Source organism: Cebus imitator, unplaced genomic scaffold (genome assembly GCF_001604975.1).
Source record: "Cebus imitator isolate Cc_AM_T3 unplaced genomic scaffold, Cebus_imitator-1.0 Scaffold171, whole genome shotgun sequence".
Classification (NCBI taxonomy): domain Eukaryota; kingdom Metazoa; phylum Chordata; class Mammalia; order Primates; family Cebidae; genus Cebus; species Cebus imitator.
In genome coordinates this window covers 744,615-757,919 of record NW_016107486.1, presented here as the reverse complement: position 1 = coordinate 757,919, position 13,305 = coordinate 744,615, and the positions used below count along the sequence as shown (strand labels likewise).

Here is a 13,305-nt window from a genome sequence, read left to right as displayed (position 1 = left end):
AACAAGTATGATTAAAAATAAGACCCCAGAGTCACACTCAGCTCTTTCCAGCCTCTTCATCATCTGGTACATTTGGACAGGTTTCAGGGAAGGATCCTATTTCTCCCATGATGATGATGGGCAAGGTCTACACAGGGTGGAGAGTTATCTCATGCTCTTATGGATGAGGGGTCTTCTCGGGTAAGGCTCTTAAATCTTAGGCCTGAGTAAATTGTTCTAAATTTTATTTTAGACAGGATCTCACTTTGTTGCCTAGGCTGGAGTGCAGTGGCATGATCACAGCTCACTGCAACCTAAACCTCCCAGGCTCAAGTGATCCACCTACCTCAGCCTCTTCAGTGTCTGGGACTACAGGTACATCCCTCCATGCTTGGATAATTAAAAAAAATTTTTTTTGTAGAAATGGGGTTTCACCATGTTTTCCAGGCTGATCTTGAACTCCTGGGCTCAAGCAATTCCCCTGGCTCGGCCTCCCAAAATTCTGGGATTACAGGCTTGAGCCACCACACTTGGCTCTGAGTAAAGATTAAGGGAAGCTGTGGCACTATTGCAATAGGGTACCAGGCAGCTTAACCAAAGCAGAAGGGAACCTCAGAGAACACCAGAGAGTCACCATAAAGTGAGTGCTGGGGAGTTGAACTTCAGTCAGCACAGGTGCTGAAGAGCCATAAGGTGCACAGTGTTAGTAATTCCACCCTCTGTCCTGGGAGCAAGGTGTGTGGAGAAACCTGTAGCACTTTATGACCATCAGAATCAAGTCTTTTTCAAAAAGCCCATAAAGTACTCTTTGACCTGTGAATATAACAAGAGCCTGTCTCAAATTTGAGAGAAGTGAATTGGAGAAAATCACTATTTACATGGCGGAGTGTGTCTCCCTCACACATGTCTTGTTTGAAATTAATCATGATGTTGCAACACCAAGCGATTCCAAACAATCTGCTAGGAGTCACTATTTCTGATGACTGCTTAGTCTATTCATAGGTAATCAAGAGGATGTTAATAAAACATGAGTCATACAGCCTTTAGCTTTCTAGAAGGGCAAGGACTCTATATATACAGAGGGAGCTTCCTAGCTGGGGTATTGAAGCAGTAGGGAGCTGAGAACCCATCACTTGCCTTGCACTGAGAAGGAAGACAAAGGCCAATATGCACAGCTATCCTCTGCTGCTGCTGCTCCTGTTCTGGGGTGTGGTGTCTCATGGCTTCCCAGCAACTCTAGAAACACAAGAGCAAGATGTGGAGATAGTCCAGGTAAATGCTGCATTGCAAATGACAATAATGCAAATCTTTAGTTTGTGTATTTCCACAGAAATGAAATGGCGTTTTTTAAGGTTGGATTTCCTATAAAGACAATTTTATTTTGCTAGAAACATCACTCTCCCACAAAAATATATCTAGCCATGCATAGGCTCTCCTTTTCCAGCTGGAGGTGAGAGGAAACTAAAGGAACAGTATTCAAACCTCTCTTACAAATTTTAGACTTGCCACAGTATGGAAATCTTGCTCTACAAAAATTGCTCTACTATAGAGTTTACAGTACCTAATAGAGGGGCATTTCTACTCCCACCAAAAATAAGGATAAATTTCATTTCTCACCAAAGAAAAAGATAAAAGCAATTGTGAAACCTAAACACAAGCTTTAAAAGCAGTTCTCTGTCTTGGCTAAAACTTAATGCCACCAGTTTTTAGAATAATGAGAAAGATTTCCCATGCAGTGTTTTGATAATTTTCTTTTGTCAGAAATACCTGGAACAATACTACAACCTGAAGAATGATGGCAAGCAAGTTGAAAAGCAGAGAAACAGTGGCCCAGTGGTTGAAAAATTGAAGCAAATGCAGGAATTCTTTGGTCTGAAAGTGACGGGGAAACCAGATGCTGAAACCCTGAAAGTAATGAAGCAGCCCAGATGTGGAGTGCCTGATGTGGCTCGGTTTGTCCTCACTGAGGGGAACCCTCGTTGGAAGAAAACACATCTGACCTACAGGTAGCCAGACTGAGGAGCCAGAGTGAGAGAGCTATTTCCCATGACAGTGGTTAAGAAGTCATGTTCAACATGTCTCTATTTTATTTCATGCTAAGGATTGAAAATTACACTCCAGATTTGCCAAGATCAGATGTGGACCATGCCATTGAGAAAGCCTTTCAACTCTGGAGTAATGTCACACCTCTGACATTCACCAAGGTCCCTAAGGGTCAAGCAGACATAATGATATCTTTTGTCAGGGGAGGTAAGTTCTTTTCGTAGCACCTTAACCTCACCTTGTTCCTAAATCTCATAGCTTTATAACTGGAGTTGCTTGTTTAAAAGGAATGTTGATTTTATGGGCTCAAAGAGAGAAACTGCATCACAGTTGATGGAAGTCTATTGGTCCCTTAACAAAACTAATGCTTGCCCTTCTAGCTTAGCCTACATAAGAACCACAACGACCCTTCCTTGAATTCTGTTTCTTTCAGATCATCGGGACAATTCTCCCTTTGATGGACCTGGAGGAAATCTTGCTCATGCTTTTCAACCAGGCTCAGGTATTGGAGGGGATGCTCATTTTGATGAAGATGAAACGTGGACCAACAATTTCAGAGGTAAGCCAATCAAATTTGTTTCTCTCAATTCTCCTACCCCTTCATGTTTCACTGTAATATTGGTTGATTTAGTTGAAAGAATGCATTCGTATAAGTATTTATTTTTCTATTACCACTCAGAAAATTAGTGATACACTTAGAAAAGTGAGAGGTCATGTCTGCTAACAATATCTTAGCAGTGACAAGTAGGCCACACTAAAATTTTTATTAAGAAAATGTTGAAAACTTTGATGTTTTACTTGGCATCACCACTGAATCTTTTTCATTAGAAGAAAACAGCAAAATTTAATAGTGGTTATAAACTTGTGTGGAAATTAAAGAAAAGGAAAGTTTTTGTGTTTTCCAAAATTTCCAGCAGTCAACATTTATCAGTTTTATAAATAAGAAAAATATTAAATGTTAATAGAACTTTATTGCTTCTCTGCGAACTAATATGTGTCATTTAATCATTGGTAAGGTTGACTAATCTGTGATAGGCTTTCAGTCAGCTGAGTTTGTCTTTTACTTGTAACTGTGTAATCATAGAGTTTAGGTTTTAACATGTATCTTAATTGTTAATAAGCGCATGACTTCTGCCTTTGGAAAAAATATATGCACACATATATTTCAAAAAGTCACTGAGAAAATAGGAACATTCATCCTTGTAGTTGTAAATTACTTGTTAGTTAAATGCCTCAAAAAGGAATACATTTCAAATAGTTAAAATGGATATATTGGCTTTTTTAGGGTACAACTTATACCGTGTTGCGGCTCATGAACTCGGCCATTCCCTTGGACTCTCTCATTCTACTGACATTGGGGCTTTGATGTTCCCCAGCTACACCTTCAGTGGTGATGTTCAGCTGGCTCAGGATGACATTGATGGCATCCAAGCCATATATGGTAAGTATGGAGAAAAACATTATGGACAAGGGCCTGGTGGTCTTTATACCTACTTGAAATAAAACAGCCATTAATGATATCCTTGAAGAAGCTGTCCTCATTGTTTATGTAGTTTTCTAATACTAGGAAAAACTAACTTCAGGTATTTTATTTTCCTTAGGACAGTCCCCAAATCCTGTCCAGCCCACAGGCCCACAAACCCCACAAGTGTGTGACAGCAAGCTAACCTTTGATGCTATAACTACGATTCGGGGAGAAGTGATGTTCTTTAAAGACAGGTAAGATGTCAGTTCTTCTTTGTGATCTGCATTTGTAATAATAACAACATTCACTACTATAGTTAACTATTATGCTTCGTGTGTTACTTATTTCACACTCATTTACATCTATAATTATATGGTAGCAACTGCATGCATTTGTACAACAGAATGTACTTGTAACAACTTTGTTTTTCCACATTTATTAGATCATCTGATTCTCAGAAAATATAATTGCTTTAGAAAATCAGTATGTATAATCCCATTTTATAGATCAGAAAAGTAAGTCAGAGAGATGGAAAGAGATCTTTTGGGGCCACAGAGCTCATTAGTAGCACAGAAGTTATTGGTCTTCTGTCTCCTACTTCAGGTCTCTTTTCATTATGCCACTCTTTATGGTGATGAGTCTCATAGGACTTTCTTAGGAGAAAGTGGTCCTTTCCATAGCAACATCTTACTGATGAGGGTTGCATGGCCATTCTTTCATCATCACTCCTGCCATCCTGGAAAAATGGCCCTCCCAAAGTCTACGATCATGAAGGGTCTCTGTTGCCGCCTGGAGACCCAGAAAAGAGAAGAAAGGGAACCAAATGCTAGAAAAGTTCCCAAGAACTGATAAAATCCCTCCTCGGACAGATAGGGGCAGCCAAAACATGGTGCTTTCCTCTTTAAAAGAGAATCCTAAAACTCCCTCTGCAGCATGTGGACTCAAAAAGATTGAGGTCATCTCACATGCAAGGAGCAGGCCTGCTCTCTGTACCATAGTGATTCCTAAAGGATCAGGCAAAATAATAACACACTCTTGTTGTATTGTTACACACTGCATTTGGTGAATGATGCAGTCTACAGAAAGGTCAGCACATAGAAAGTCAGGGTGATCTGAAAGGCTCGTTCTCTTCAGCCTCTCAGAGTGCTGTGGCGCTGCTTTACTACTCTGTGGTCGCATCTATCCCAGAATTCAGGGCACTGGCTCATAATTGTTTCTGCCCTCTCTTTACTTTTAAGCGTAAAAGATAAGGCTGGATGTAAACTATACAGGGTGTGGTTCAATGCTAGGACAAGTTAAGAAAACACATGGTTTTAAAGGAAGCCTCTCAGAACAGCAGGACACACCTATCAAACCAAATATTACTACAAGAAACAGGATCAATTTCAGGATTTGCCAGAATTGAAAGGACACAGAGATCATTTAAATGTTGCCACATCGGAGAGACATAAAAGGCTAGAGATAGAGATAGTAACTGATTTGCCCAAGGCATCACAGCCAGGCAGAGGCAGGACTGGACCTAGAAGTCAGGTTCCTGATGGCCAAGGTCATACATAGGCTTCCCTGTGGCCTGGAATCTGGAGAACTCCTCTGTGTCAGCCCTCATGACAGTTTACTCTGTGCTGTTACCCTAGTCCCTATAAGCTCTATAATCCACTTTGTATAAGTACTACTGACTGAGGGACAACAAAGGGAGTGGTTGCCAGAGCTGAGTTTAAATCAACCTTAGTCTTTTACTAGCTGGGTGGCCTTAGACACCTCCCTTAGGCTCCCCGACCTCAGTTTCTCATCCTCAAATACTTTCTTGTAGTGTCCTTGTGATAAGGTCTGATGTAAGGAGTGAGCCTGGTGTGCTGTAAGTACTCACTAAATATAGGATATTAGAGTCATGGTCCAGTTGGTAATGTGCACAGTTGACTCCTAATGGCTCACCAAGGCTGACTGTTAAATTTTGAAGAATTTTGCAAGTTAGCTGTGAACCATAGCCATTATTAAAAATTATATTATAGGTGAGGCGCAGTGTCTCACACTTGCAATCCCAGCACTTTGAGAGGCTGAGGCGGGGAAATCATTTGAGGTCAAGAGTTCAAGACCAGCCTGGCCAACATAGTGAAACTCTGTCTCTACTAAAAGTACAAAAATTAGCTGGGCATGTTGGCCTGCACCTGTAATCTCAGCTACTCAGGAGGCTGAGACAGGAGAATCCTTGAACCTGGGAGGAAGAGGTTGCAGTGGGCCAAGATTGCACCACTGAACTCTAGCCTGGGCAACAGAGTGAGACTCTGTCTCAAAAATAAATAAATTAAATAAATAATAAACAGATAAAACTTAAAGTGTATAAAAAAATTAAGTTACCTTTCATTAAAATGAAAGGTAATAAAAATAATCAAAACTCATCACTTTGTCATAATTTTTACTGCATTTTTCTACTTATTTATGTTCTTAAAGTTACATATGCCTATTTTATTTGTATGCTATACAATGGTGCTCCACTGAGACTCTTTAAATTCGTCATAATGGGAGTATTTTAACTGAGGGAAATAAGCAAATTCTATAAACCAACCCTCCTTTGGAGAGCTGAATGTTAAACATTTACCAGCACACCACAAGTGTCAGCAGCAAGAAGGAGCTGGATGTCTGCCAGAGATTACCAGACATTAGATGGAAACTTTTCTTTCTTTTTTTTTTTTTTGAATCAGATTCTATATGCGCACAAATCCCTACTACCCAGAAGTTGAGCTCAATTTCATTTCTGTTTTCTGGCCACAACTGCCAAATGGGCTTGAAGCTGCTTATGAATTTGCTGACAGAGATGAAGTCCGGTTTTTCAAAGGTAATCCTTCTAATTATTTTTCACTGTTTTTACAAATTAATTTTGCATTCCCTTTTGGACTGAGATATAAGAGTACTAGCTACATTCTCTCCAGGGACTATTGAAAAATCTCAGTCTCACCAACCAGATCAATGAAAGTCCATCAATTTAACTAAACAGCATGTAGCACAGTTTGGAGTCATTTTAAACAAAAGGCAAATGACTGGAGATAGAATGTTCTTACCTTTCTAATGAATCTAGATTTCCAAAAATGTTTTCTGCACAAACTATGCATTTAAAACCCCCTCCATATTCCTGGGAATACTCAAAGTAAAAATCAAGACTTGCACCAATCCTACAGGGGATGGAACAGAAAGATTTTGTTTGTATGATTTCCTAGACTCTATTTCAATACAGACTACCCTCTTGAGAATGGGGGAGGTCTCCAGTAGGCAGCCAGATAAGAGTTGCTGCAGCCCTGCTGTGAGAGTGTGGTCCTCAGACCAGCAGTATTGGCATCACCTGACAGTCTATTACAGATTCAGAATTTCAGTTCCCACTTCAGATCTTCTTTGATAGAATCTGAATTTTAACAAGTTTCCTGGGCAGTACTTATGCACATCAAATTATAAGAAGTTCTGAATTGAATGGGAGAAACTTCTTTGATTCTGTCAGAATGAAAAACAATCCAATGACCAGTTCCTGGCTTTGAAGACACTATGTCATGACAAGTATTTTTGCAAATATGTGTTTAGCGTAGTACAATGAGTAAAACATTTGACTCAGCCATACACTCAAGGCAAAGAATAAATCCAGGTCAGATGGGCCAGATGCTTTGAAACAGGATTTCTAGCCTTAAATTATGAAATTAAATGGGTATTAGAGACAGAAAGTTATAAAATCCCTTTTCATGAGGGGTAGATATCACATGTGTACAATGAGAGAAATCTTGGCTTTTAGTATATGAGATCAGCTTTATGTGATGAAGGGCTGAGTATAAACACAGAATCTGGACAAAGCATTAATTCAAGTATTTGGAACTGTCTTCTAGTCAAGTGCAGTGATTTGAATCCAGAATCGCAAATCCTTACAGGTTGTCAGTCACTACAGCACTCCGCCCTTTTGATACAAACAGTTTGAATGTTTGTAGTCCATGAGCAAACCTGGAGAACTGAAGTTTATATCACGAAGGTGGCATAACTAACTCTTTAGTCATTTGAAAAACTGATTTTGGAAAGAAGCCCCCAACCCCATAAATGAGTCATTCTCAAAGCTTGCTGCAGGTTAGAATCACCTAGGAAGCTTCAAAAGATAGACACATTTAATTGGTCTTGAATAGGGTCCTGGCATCAGTATTTTAAAATATCTCCCTAGATGATTCTAATCTGTAGCCAGGGCACTGTGCTAGCATGTGAAACTAAGAACTTAGCTAGAAATTTACCTTACTGTCTGTGGAAGTCTTGGGCAAGTGTTTTCATCACTGTTTCTTGACTGGCAGGGAATAAGTACTGGGCTGTTCAGGGACAGAATGTGCTATACGGATACCCCAAGGACATCTACAGCTCCTTTGGCTTCCCTAGAACGGTGAAGCATATCGACGCTGCTCTTTCTGAGGAAAATACTGGAAAAACCTACTTCTTTGTTGGTAATAAATACTGGAGGTAAGTTTAAGTGCAGAAAATGTTAGAGTTTCAGTTCTTTCTACATAAAATGTTCTAGATTGTGCCATTTCAAAGTGAGTCTCAAAGTGCCCTGGCCAAGCATCCTTTTCTGTGAATGGCTGGTGCCAGCCTATTATCTAGTCTGTTGACCAATAATCATCACAAAATGCCTGTACTGGGATTCCAGAGAATGTATGGGGATGAATTTTTAAAGGATGTAGAATTAAGGGCATTCATCTTAACTGAGCTACCTTGGCCAAAAGGAGCTTATCTTCCATGGCATGTTGCCTCAATAAGACAATGTAGAACCTACTGGATAATTTGATGTTGGGCTTCAGAGGAGCCTTATAAGCCTTTTAGTTCACCCAACATTCCACCTGACCCCAACCACTCCCCATTTTACAAATGATCTATAAAATGAAATATTCTGGTTAAATTCCTGATGCTGTATTTTCTGTAATGATTTTGAGAGTCTACGTGTTTAGCAAAAGGTCTGACATTCTTAACATTTTTCTGACCAGGTATGATGAATATAAACGATCTATGGATGCAGGTTATCCCAAAAAGATAGCACATGACTTTCCTGGAATTGGCCACAAGGTTGATGCAGTTTTCATGAAAGATGGTAAGCAAATATATATGTATTTCCTCCATTTCATTGCCATAGCAGTAGCATCATAAATGCCAGTTGGAACAGCAAATGCCAAAAATATCTGTGTTTTGTTTTCTTTCTAGGATTTTTTTATTTCTTTCATGGAACAAGGCAATACAAATTTGATCCTAAAACGAAGAGAATTTTGACTCTCCAGAAAGCTAACAGCTGGTTCAACTGCAGAAAAAATTGAACATTACTAATTTGAATGTAAAATAGTACATGATTTTGTGTGGCATGATTTTATGTGAGTCCAAGGAAGTTGTTTTCCTGAAGAACTATGTTTTTCCATCATTTTTAACCTCTGGAATCACTCTTACACAGAATATAATCTTATTTATACCTCATTCAGCATATTTTTTTATGATTTAGAATGTAGCCCTTTTTGTACCAATATAATTTAGTTCCACATAAGGTGAGTAAGAAAAGTCAAGTTCGTGGCTTATGGACTCAACTGGGCCAGAGTTGCAAAGATCTTTTCCAGAGTACACAACTCTGACATTGATCCCAGAGAGCACCTTCAGTGACAAACATATCCTTTCAAGACAGAAAGAGACAGGAGACATGAGTCTTCACCAGAGGAAAAGCAGGTGAAGAATACATGCGCAGTCACTGGTGTCACCCTGGATGAGAAAAGGATAACTCTTCTTACACAAAATAAAGTGTTTTATGTTTGGAATAAAGTCAACCTTGTTTCTACTGTTTTGTACCCTTTCTATGATATTTATTACTGTTTTCTAATGACAAAGCCACACTCACAAAGACTGCTTTTCAAATTTGAAATGGGAAGTAGACAATATAAAAAATATTCATGTGGGAAATTAGGATATACAAAAAACTCAAATATTCTCTATTGGGAAATTAGGATATACAAAAAACTCAAATATTCTCTATTTACATACAATATATATTATATAAACTTGGGGTGGGGGTATTCATTCCCCTTGCCCTATGTATGGATTCCAAAAGTGGTTTTAGTTAAAATCAGTGACATTGTTATAGAGCATTCTAAGTGTATGCCATTTTCTCTCTTCTGAACACATGGGAGGGTTCCATTTTCCCACAGTCCAACTCCTTGCAGTAGCAAAGAGAGCATGGGTGATGGGCAGTGGGGCACCCAACTACTTCTAGCCAGTGGGTTGCGTGAAGAAGTGACAAATAACATTTCAGACTCAAACATTTAATTGCTGGTGGAAATTTCTCTGGTAGTCTACTCCTTCTATGGTGGTTATAGGAGTACCTCATGAATGGGTTGTCACAAGACAGAACAAGCTGAATTGCTGAAGGTAACTGCTCCAAACAGTTACCCAAACCTCAGCAGACTTTGCTTAAGTAGGAAAACAAATTTTAGGCCGGTCATGGTGGCTCACACCTATAATCCTAGCATTTTGGGTGGCTGAGACAGGAGGATTGATTGAGCCTAGGAGTTTGAGACCAACCTGGGCAACATAGTAAGGCTCCACTTTTACAAAAAAAAAATTGTAAAAATAGCTAGATATAGTGGTACACACCTGCAGTCCCAGCTACTCAGAGGGCTGAGTTGGGAGGACCACTTGAGCCCAGGAGTTGGAGCCTGCAGTGAGCCATAATCATACCCCTTTATTAGTCCCTTCTCACATTGCTATAAAGAATTACCTCAGACTGGTAATTTAGAAAGAAAAGAGATTTAATTGGCTCACAGTTTCACAGGCTGTACAGGAAGCACAGCTGGGGAGGCCTCAGGAAACGTATAAGGTAAAAGGGAAGCCAGCATGTCTTACATGGCTGGAGCAAGAGGAAGAGAGAGCAGGGGGAAGTGATACACACTTTCCAACAACCAGATCATGTGAGAACTCATGCACTATTACAAATACAGCAAGGTGGGAATCCAATCCCATGATTCAATTACCTCCCACTGGGTCCCTCCTCCAATGCTGGGGAATTACAATTCCACATAAGATTTGCATGGGGACACAGAACCAAACCATATCACCACTGCACTCCAGCCTGGGCAACAGAGTGAGACCCTGTCTCTAAATATATATATATAATTTTTATTTTGCTAAGCCACTAAGATTTTATATTTGGTTAATGTCGCATAACATAGTTTGTCAAGATAATCACTAGTTTATCATGACTAACTTGGGAGGACTTTTATGTAGATAGGAGTCTTGCAAGTAGCTTTACGTAGGCAGAAGCAAGCTCTACACAGGCAGATGTAGTACCTTCCTCTTGCGAGAGGAGCACAAGCTATGCTTGCATGGAGAATTGATAAAGACCTGGTTTTTGTCTCAACTGAGATATTGCTTGCTCTCCTCCCAAATTTCTCTTTTCTCCATACATTGTTTCCAGGCAAATGACTAAGCTCAGGTCTCAGCATAGTTCAGATCCTAGCTATGGTAGGAAATAGGCTACTAACCAAAAGAATTATAGGACCTGGGCATTAAGTATCATCAGAAATCAAGAAAACACATATGAGAGTAAATCTGAAAGGTACTGGTTTAGGGTAGGCAATGTATGGATGGAGAGGGAAGAATTTATTAACATCAGTACACATATTCTTGACTTGGGAGTCAATTTTCTAGAAAGGAAACCAAGAGCTTGTCTAATATTCTGCAGACATGGATTTTCAAATCTTGGACACAATGATGTCCTATGGTAGTAGGGATGCCAGAATTTCTTTGGCATGATTTTGAGGAAGAAGTCAGAAGGCACAAGAGATTTGAACCTTAAAATGAATCTATTACATGAGATTGAAGAGCCCACCAGCATACTCTGTTGCCTGGGAAGACCCAGGGGGCATTCCTTTCATTGAGACCAGAAGGACCACACTAGCGAGGGTACACACTGGTGTCTCAGACATACCTGGTGGTAGTTGTTCTCTGTGGGGTAGGTTAAGAATATGAGGTGTTTCTGGGGAATTGGCCTCTCTAGTATCATTAAAGATGATGGGATAGCAGAACAGCAAAAGTGCATACATACATACGTATATACATGTATACATACACATCCATATCCATATATACATATGTATGTATACATGCATACATATATCTCTCCATTTATACACACACATATATATACATATACCTATTTATATATAAATCATGCTTACATACGTATGTAGAAATCACACAAAACTTGTGTGTGTGTGTGTGTGTGTGTGTGTGTGTGTGTATGGATGTGTATATTTGGAGAGAGAAATCCTTCAAGGGAACCTAGTCTCTCTCTCTCTCTCTCTCTCTCTCTCTCTCACACACACACACACACACACACACACACACACACACACACATATCTTAGTGACTGTGATGCCATTATATACCAAGGACTGCATATGTGTGTTAAATTATCCTCACAAAGGGACCTATGGCCATCCACCAGGGTAAGTGTGCACTGGGGAGGAAGAGTACTCAAACTTTGCAAGGACAGTTGGATATCAGATCTGAACTGACACTGGTATTAGAGGCCCCAAAATGGTATTAGGGCCTTTCGGTTTAGAAAGGAGGCATATGAGGGAAAGTGATAAATAGAATTCTGCCTCAAGGTCATCTCGCAATGAGTCCAATGGGTTCACAGACCATCTAGTGGTCATTCCCTGACTTCTGGAATAAGATCTTTATGGTAGGAAGGGCCACGTACAAGCCCCTGAAACTGCTCCTCTTAAATTCTGGCCAAAATAGCAAACCAAAAGCAGCAAAAACTCAATGTCACATCCTGGGAGGATTGCACTGGTTACATCATCAGAGATTTAAAAGCAACAAGGAGGGCAATCCTCTCACATCATCATTCAATTAATCCTTGGACCCCTTGCATAAACCAAATACATCATGATGGTAGACTTACCTAGTGGGTAACTACCTAGCAGGTAGCTTACCTAGTGGCTAATTACCATTACAGCTACTTTGTCAAACATAATTTCTTTACTAGAGCAAATTAACACAGCCTCAGAAACATGATATAGAGTGATTCAAGAGGAGTGTTTGGAGATTTCCCTTATTGTCTTTGAGCTCAGAAATGCACTAGAAAATGCTTGTGATGTCTGCACATTGATTTTGTAGCCTGAGACTTTGCTGAAGTTGCTTAAACTGATAAGCAACTTCAGCAAAGTCGCAGGCTACAAAATCAATGTGCAGACATCACAAGCATTTCTATACGCCAATAACAGACTCACAGAGAGCCAAATCATAAGCAAACTCCCATTCGCAATTGCTACCAAGAGAATAAAATACCTAGGAATACAACTAGCAAAGGATGTAATGGACCTCTTTAAGGAGAACTACAAACCACTGCTCAAGGAAATAAGAGAGGACACAAACAGATGGAAAAACATTCCATGCTCATGGTTAGGAAGAATCAATATCGTGAAAATGGCCATACGCCCAAAGTAATTTATAGATTCAATGCTATCCCCGTCAAGCTACCAATGACCTTCTTCACAGAACTGGAAAAAAAACACCTTAAACTTCATATGGAACCAGAAGAGAGCCTGCATAGCCAAGACAATCCTAAGCAAAAAGAACAAAGCTGGAGGCATCACGCTACCTTATTTCAAACTATACTGCAAGGCTACAGTAATCAAAACAGCTTGGTACTGGTACCAAAACAGAGACATAGACCAATGGAACAGAGGCCTCAGAGGCAACACCACACATCTACAACCATCTGATCTTTGACAAACCTGACAAAAACAAGCAATGGGGAAAGGATTCCC

The 13,305-nt window shown here is 39.8% G+C and overlaps 1 protein-coding gene across 1 annotated transcript; it reads left to right on the top strand.

Annotated features, from left to right (window-relative positions):
* Positions 1-1,005: 1,005 nt before the first annotated feature.
* On the top strand, positions 1,006-9,326 carry MMP1 (matrix metallopeptidase 1). Its single transcript, XM_017544771.2, has 10 exons — positions 1,006-1,251; positions 1,741-1,985; positions 2,081-2,229; positions 2,456-2,581; positions 3,308-3,463; positions 3,624-3,741; positions 6,187-6,320; positions 7,798-7,960; positions 8,482-8,585; positions 8,696-9,326. The coding sequence occupies exons 1-10, from the start codon at positions 1,147-1,149 to the stop codon at positions 8,803-8,805; spliced, it is 1,410 nt and encodes a 469-aa protein (XP_017400260.1). The 5' UTR covers positions 1,006-1,146; the 3' UTR covers positions 8,806-9,326.
* The last annotated feature ends 3,979 nt before the right edge of the window (positions 9,327-13,305 follow it).

Excerpts from the sequence above, each read along its gene's own strand:
- MMP1 (XM_017544771.2), top strand. The coding sequence starts at position 1,147 with ATGCACAGCTATCCTCTGCTGCTGCTGCTCCTGTTCTGGGGTGTGGTG. Across the intron at positions 1,986-2,080 it reads AAAACACATCTGACCTACAG|GATTGAAAATTACACTCCAG; the intron begins GTAGCCAGACTG and ends TTTCATGCTAAG. Across the intron at positions 3,464-3,623 it reads TGGCATCCAAGCCATATATG|GACAGTCCCCAAATCCTGTC; the intron begins GTAAGTATGGAG and ends TATTTTCCTTAG.